Below are 6,464 nucleotides of genomic sequence, written 5' to 3'. Positions count from 1 at the left end.
GCATGAGCCACCACACCTGGCCTGGTGCTAGCTACTCTCATATGCTGAGTACCATTCTAAATCTTCACATACTCTCTCTGGTTTTTATTCTTAAATTTCAGACTGAAGAAGTTTAACATAAAAAATATGTATTTAGATTAAAAAATTCTGCAAATAAAATACAGGAGTTCCCCCTTATCCACAGAGGTAGTGCCAAGCCCCCCAGTAGATGGCTGAAAGCATTTCAGACTGAAGAAGTTTAACATACAAATGTTGTATTTAGATTTTTAAATTCCACAAATAAAATACAGGAGTTTCTCCTTATCCACAGAGCTGGTGCCAGGACACCCTGGGTGCCTGAAACCACAGATAGAACCAAACTCTATATATACTACGTTTGTTCCTGTACATACGTACCTATGATAAAGTTTAATTTATAAGTTAGGTACATGAAGAGATTAATAATATTTTATTATACTTTAATAATAAAATAGGACAATGGTAGTCATATACTGTAATAAAATTAAGTGAATGTGGTCTCTCTGATTTCAAAGTATCTTATTGAACTGTGCTGCAGGTAACTGAAACCTCAGAATGTGAAACCAGGGATAAGGCGGGGACTACTGTTGTGTCTAAACAGACTCATCCACATTCATTCGACAATTTGCCTTTTTCAATGTGATTCAGACATTTACACATGTGTACCATGAATTCAGTAGTTTTTGACTGCTGTAAATTTCCTTTTGGAAAAAGTAGGATGACACTGTCATTGCAGTGAAAGACCAGTAGATGGCCATCCACGGACCCACACAAATACCTGCAGTAAAAGTCTTTACAAGATAATTTTAAAAGATCTGCAAAAATCAGTAAAGAAAGGCTATACATAGAGATATTGAAAACACAAATTTCATAAAGTTGTTAGGAATATTTCAAAAGTTAAAATGAACCTGATATCTAATTCAATGTTTTTCACACTGAAATCCTCATTTGGCTGTTGGAGGAAATATCTATTTGGGTACAACCTTCCCAGAGGGCAACTTACTTAACACCAAAGTATTTTAAATGTGCTTATTCTTTGATTAAGCCATCAGAGGATAAGTTATTTAGTAATTGACCTAAGGCATTAAGTAGGAGCTAAAATATTCATCTACAATAGTGGCTCTCAACCGGGCATTATTTTTACCCACAGGGACTATTGACAATGTCTAGTGGCATGTTTGATTGTCACCAGTGGAGGAGTGGGGTTGCTCCTAGCACCCAGTGAGTATAGAGGCCAGAAATGTTGCCAAACCTCCTAAATGCGTAGGACAGTCCCCCAAAGCAAAGAATTATCCGGCCCCCAAAATGTCAATTGTGCTGAGATTGAGAAACCCTGATCTACCAGGATTTACCTCATGATATTGTTTATAGACTGAAAAATGGGAAAACCAGCCTAAACGCCTAAAAACAGAAGACAGGTTCAACAAATCTTAAAAGAACCATTCATACAATTCATGATAACACCGTCATTAAAAGACATGTTGGCCTGGCATGGTGGCTCATGCCTGTAATCCCAGCACTTTGAGAGGCCAAGGCCAGTGGATCACCTGAGGTCAGGAGTTCGAGACCAGCCTAGCCAACATGGCAAAACACTGTCTCACCTGAAATACAAAAGTTAGCTGGACGTGGTGGTGGTGGGTACCTGTAATCCTAGCTACTCGGGAGACTGAGGCAGAAGAATCACTTGAACCTGGGAGGCAGAGGTTGCAATGAGCTGAGATCATACCACTGCACTCCAGCCTGGGCAACAGAGCGAGACTGACTCCTCAAAAAAAAGAAAAGAAACATACATTGAATGATGGAATTATGTATTTTCTTCTTATTTTTGGCTTGTTGTTACTTTTTTCTCCAATGGATATCTCACATCTAGTATTCAAACATACCTTTTTTTTGTTTTTTGAGACGGAGTTTCGCTCTTGTTGCCCAGTCTGGAGTGCAATGGCGCGATCTCTGCTCACTGCAACCTCTGCCTCCTGGGTTCAAGCGATTCTCCTGCCTCAGCCTCCCGAGTAGCTTAGATTACAGGAGCCCACCACTACACCCAGCTAATTTTTGTATTTTAGTAGAGACAGGTTTTCACCACATTGGTCAGGCTGGTCTCGAACTCCTGATGTCAGGTGATCCACCCACCTCGACCTCCCAAAGTACTGGGATTACAGGTATAAGCCACCGCGTCTGGCCCAAACATAACATTTTAAAGAGAAATTGGGGGCCACAGAAGCTGCTGGTTTTCAAGAGAAAAATACGGCAAAGTGTTTGAAACTAAAACTAATAAACTTTAAAATTCCCAAACTTCACTAGATCCCACCTCCTGACTCTAGTAGTCTACTGTCTGCTTCTACAAATTTGACTTTTTTTTGACTCCACATATAAGTGAACTCACACAGTATATTTATCTTTAGTAGAGACAGGGTTTCACCATGTTGGCCAGGCCGATCTCGAGCTTCTGACTCCAGGTGACCTACCCGCCTCAGCCTCCCAAAGGGCTAGGATTACAGGTGTGAGCCACCATTCCCAGCCAGAATTTCCTTCTTTTTTAAGGCTGAATAATATTGATTCATTCAGGCTGGGCACGGTGGCTCACGCCTGTAATCCTAGAACTTTGGAAGGCTGAGGTGGGCAGATAACCTGAGGTCAGGAGTTCGAGACCAGCCTGGCCAACATAACCCAGTTATTAGTTATGTTCCAATTATCACCAAATAAGACAATGCTATTATTTGATTAAAGTTTCAAACATAATTTCCTACCAAGGAACAGAAGACAAAACCTCAAGAAAGAGCCCTGATGGGGCAAGTGCGGTGGCTCACGCCTGTAATCCCAGCACTTTGGGAGGCCGAGGCGGGCCTGAGATCTGGAGTTTGAGACCAGCCTGACCAACATGGAGAAACCCCGTCTCTACTAAAAAATAAATAAATAAATAAATACAAAATTAGCCGGGCATGGTGGCGCATGCCTGTAATCCCAGCTACTCGGGAGGCTGAGGCAGGAGAAATCGCTTGAACCCAGGAGGCAGAGTTTGCGGTGAGCCGAGATCGCGCCATGGCACTCCAGCCTGGGCACAAGAGTGAAACTCCGTCACACACACACACACACACACACACACACACACCCCAAAAACAAAAAACCAGGCCTGGAGGGATGGGTCAGACCTCTCTCCCTCCCCATTTCAGAGTTTTTGAGCAGATAACTCTTTCGGCTCAGAGCTTCAGGTGGAAAGTAATATGAGATGATTTTACTCTTCTTTCTGCCCTGTATCAAAATCCATCTCAATGATTTCCATGTATTTAGCCCCAGCTTCTTGCTCAGGTGTAGGTGAGCTCACCCTGCGCTCTCTCCCACTGCTCAGCTCAGTTGACCATTCGGGTTTTCCACTATACTTGGTCACTTACGTGATTATGAACAGATGTTCAGTATTAAGAAGACCCTGGGGGATCTTATCCAATGACTTTATCCAACAGAAAGGAGATGAGGTATCAGGACTGGGTGGCTAGCCAGGTTCCAGGCCGGGCCTCAGGATAGCTGCACAGCCTGGCATTTTCGCCTCATTTCCAGAAGGACGAGAAGCCAAGTTCAAGTCCTTTCCAGAAATAGATGTAGATACTTCTGCTGGACTGGGAAGCCAGGAACTGAAATATCACAACAGGACGTTTCAGGCTATGAAAAATAACTGCTTACTAATTCTAACGTAAGGCGTCCAGATTACGAGAAGCATTTCTGCCAATGCTCATGTCAGCTAAACTCAGATAAGTTACCTCATCCTCAGAGAGCAACGAGTGGTATGGTCTGTGTAGAAAGCAAAATTTGCAACGGAAAAAATCAGAGTTCGTGTGCACTTTACGAGGGAGAGGGTTAGGTGCACCAGACAGAGGAGTTTCTCTGGTTTCCGTCTCGCCTGTTCTCTCGACCAGGTGGCCATCTCAGCGCAGGCGGGGACCCCACCCTGCGGGACTTCGGCTCCTCCGTGCGGACAGGGGGCGCCCGCAGCCGTGCCTTTCCCGCCAACTCCACTAGTGCTCCAGCTCGGCCTTGTGCGACCGCCTCTAGGGCCCGGGACATTTCCTGTTCCGGGGCGTGTAGGACCCGGATGCAAGCGTGCTATATAAGTGTTGCTCAGCTCTCACCCTATTCTTTTTGAGGAAGACGCGCTTGTGGGTGCTGAGGAATTGTGGTCCGTACGCTCCTGCTCCTGACTCACCGCTGTTCGCTCTCGTAGAGGAACAAGTCGGTCAGGAAGCCGCGCAGCAGCCATGGTGAGGCGGCAGTCGGCGGCGGGCGGCGCAACGCAGGGCTCGGGCACCGGGGGGACTCCAGTTTCGAGCTCGTTCTCTTGTAGGGCAGATGCCGGGGCGTGTAGGGGCGGAAAGGCGCTTATGAAATTGTGGGGAAACCCGGGAAGCTTCCGGAGGCTGCGTTTCTCCATAAGTGGCAGACCATTTTTGGCTTATTGTTGTTTCTCATGTATCTAACAATAGGCTTTTAAAGATACCGGAAAAACACCCGTGGAGCCGGAAGTGGCAATTCACCGAATTCGAATCACCCTAACAAGCCGCAACGTAAAATCCTTGGAAAAGGGTCAGTGCAGTCGTTGTGCGGTGGGGGGCGGGAATTGGGCAAAAAGCGACGAGCTTTACTCGTTAATGTTAGTGTACAAGGTGGACTTAAATAACTAAAGTGACAAGTTACTTAAAAAAGTAAAACTTGGCCTAAAACTGCTTTCACTGTCATACAGCTGGCGATGAGGAGGTACCTATTGTGTTGAGTAACAGTGATAATTTTATACGCTATTCTGAGCCAGCAGAAGTGAAGGCCTTAAGCCGATTTTAATTGTTTTCGTTATACTGAGAGGTCTTTTATTTTCTGTAGTGTGTGCTGACTTGATCAGAGGCGCAAAAGAAAAGAATCTAAAAGTGAAAGGACCAGTTCGAATGCCGACCAAGGTAAAGTAAATCGGAGGGGCAGGAAATAGGAGTTGCTTCCGGATGTTGCATAAATTCAGGAATTTTAAGGGGTTTGGCTGCCGAAATTGTTAACACCGATGCTGTCTACAAATGCACATAGAAATCGGTGGTAGATTTCGGTTCCTAGTAAGTATCTAATGTTTAGATGTGTTTGTGGAATTATTGTTGCTGTGTTGTTGGTGTGGTTTGGTGCTTAACAGGCGCAAGCTCTAAGGGTGGTGTCCTAGCACAGTGAAAACAGACCTGGCTTTTTCAACCCATGGTACCTGAAAATCTATTAGTGTAAATTGGAATCATACCAAAGGGAAACTAATGAAATGATTAAAAGTAATAATTTTCCGGATGTTCTAGGGAGAAGTATAAAACGATAAACACTTGGTTTCCTTTGTCTTTTGTTACAGACTTTGAGAATCACTACAAGAAAAACTCCTTGTGGTGAAGGTTCTAAGACGTGGGATCGTTTCCAGATGAGAATTCACAAGCGACTCATTGACTTGCACAGTCCTTCTGAGATTGTTAAGCAGATTACTTCCATCAGTATTGAGCCAGGAGTTGAGGTGGAAGTCACCATTGCAGATGCTTAAGTCAACTATTTTAATAAATTGATTACCAGTTGTTAACTTCTGTTGGTTTTTATTCAGAATACTGGCAGATTTTAGGAATATAAAGGTGTACTATGAGACTTCCACTTTTCAGGTGGAATATATGGGTATCTTAAGAGTGGTGTATCCTGTTTGCATTGTCGTTTGAGTCATTTGAAAACTGGATTCCGTTAACTACATGATATGTGAGACCTGACCAGTTTTATTGGACACTGGCAGTTTATAACTTTGGCATACTCTAGATAAATTCTGATTGGTATGGGGCATTAAGGTTTCTGGGGTGTTTGCACAGCCATGGTTGAGAACCTAGTGTGCTATTAGGCATGTGTTAAAAAACTGGTAACTAATATTTTTAAATTAACCAAGCTTAACGTCCTTAAAAAAGGATTAATTGGCAGAGGCAGGACTAAGTTTTAGGGTTTTAGGAACTAAAACTTAGTTTTAAAATACTTATATTTTCAGTGTTTTATATTTTAAATATAAAGTTTTCACTTTTTTTTTCTTTTTTTGAGACGGCGTTTTGCTCTGTGGCCCAGGCTGGAGTGCAATGGTGTGATCTTGGCTCACTGCAACCTCTGCCTCCCAGGTTCAAGCAATTCTCATGCCTCAGCCTCCCAAGTAGTTGGGATTACAAGTGCCTGCCACCAAGCCCGGTTAATTTTTTATTTTATAGTAGAGACGGGGTATTGTCCTACCCCGTCAGGCTGGTCTCAAACTCCTCACCTCAGGTGATCCACCTGCCTCAGCCTCCCAAAGTGCTGGGATTACAGGCATGAGCCACCGTGCCTGGCCCATTTTCACTGTTACTTTTTTTTAAAAAATACTTATATTTTCAGTTTTTGAGACAGGGTCTCTGCGGTCCAGGCTGGAGTGCAGTGGTGTGATC

At 43.9% G+C, this 6,464-nt stretch overlaps 1 protein-coding gene and 1 non-coding gene across 2 annotated transcripts; both read left to right on the top strand.

Moving 5' to 3' along the window:
- Positions 1-4,006: 4,006 nt before the first annotated feature.
- Positions 4,007-5,596, top strand: RPS20 (ribosomal protein S20). The gene is made up of 4 exons (XM_054499096.2): positions 4,007-4,268; positions 4,491-4,590; positions 4,882-4,955; positions 5,378-5,596. Exons 1-4 carry the CDS (start codon positions 4,266-4,268, stop codon positions 5,558-5,560), a joined length of 360 nt encoding a protein of 119 aa, XP_054355071.1. The 5' UTR covers positions 4,007-4,265; the 3' UTR covers positions 5,561-5,596.
- Positions 4,749-4,815, top strand: LOC129043344 (small nucleolar RNA U54). The gene has a single exon (XR_008504432.1). It is a non-coding gene; the product is annotated as a small nucleolar RNA U54 (small nucleolar RNA).
- Positions 5,597-6,464: the final 868 nt, after the last annotated feature.

The sequence above is a fragment of the Pongo pygmaeus genome, chromosome 7 (assembly GCF_028885625.2).
Source record: "Pongo pygmaeus isolate AG05252 chromosome 7, NHGRI_mPonPyg2-v2.0_pri, whole genome shotgun sequence".
Classification (NCBI taxonomy): Eukaryota; Metazoa; Chordata; class Mammalia; order Primates; family Hominidae; genus Pongo; species Pongo pygmaeus.
Note: the sequence above shows the minus strand (reverse complement) of the source record. Positions and strands in the feature narration are given on the sequence as shown.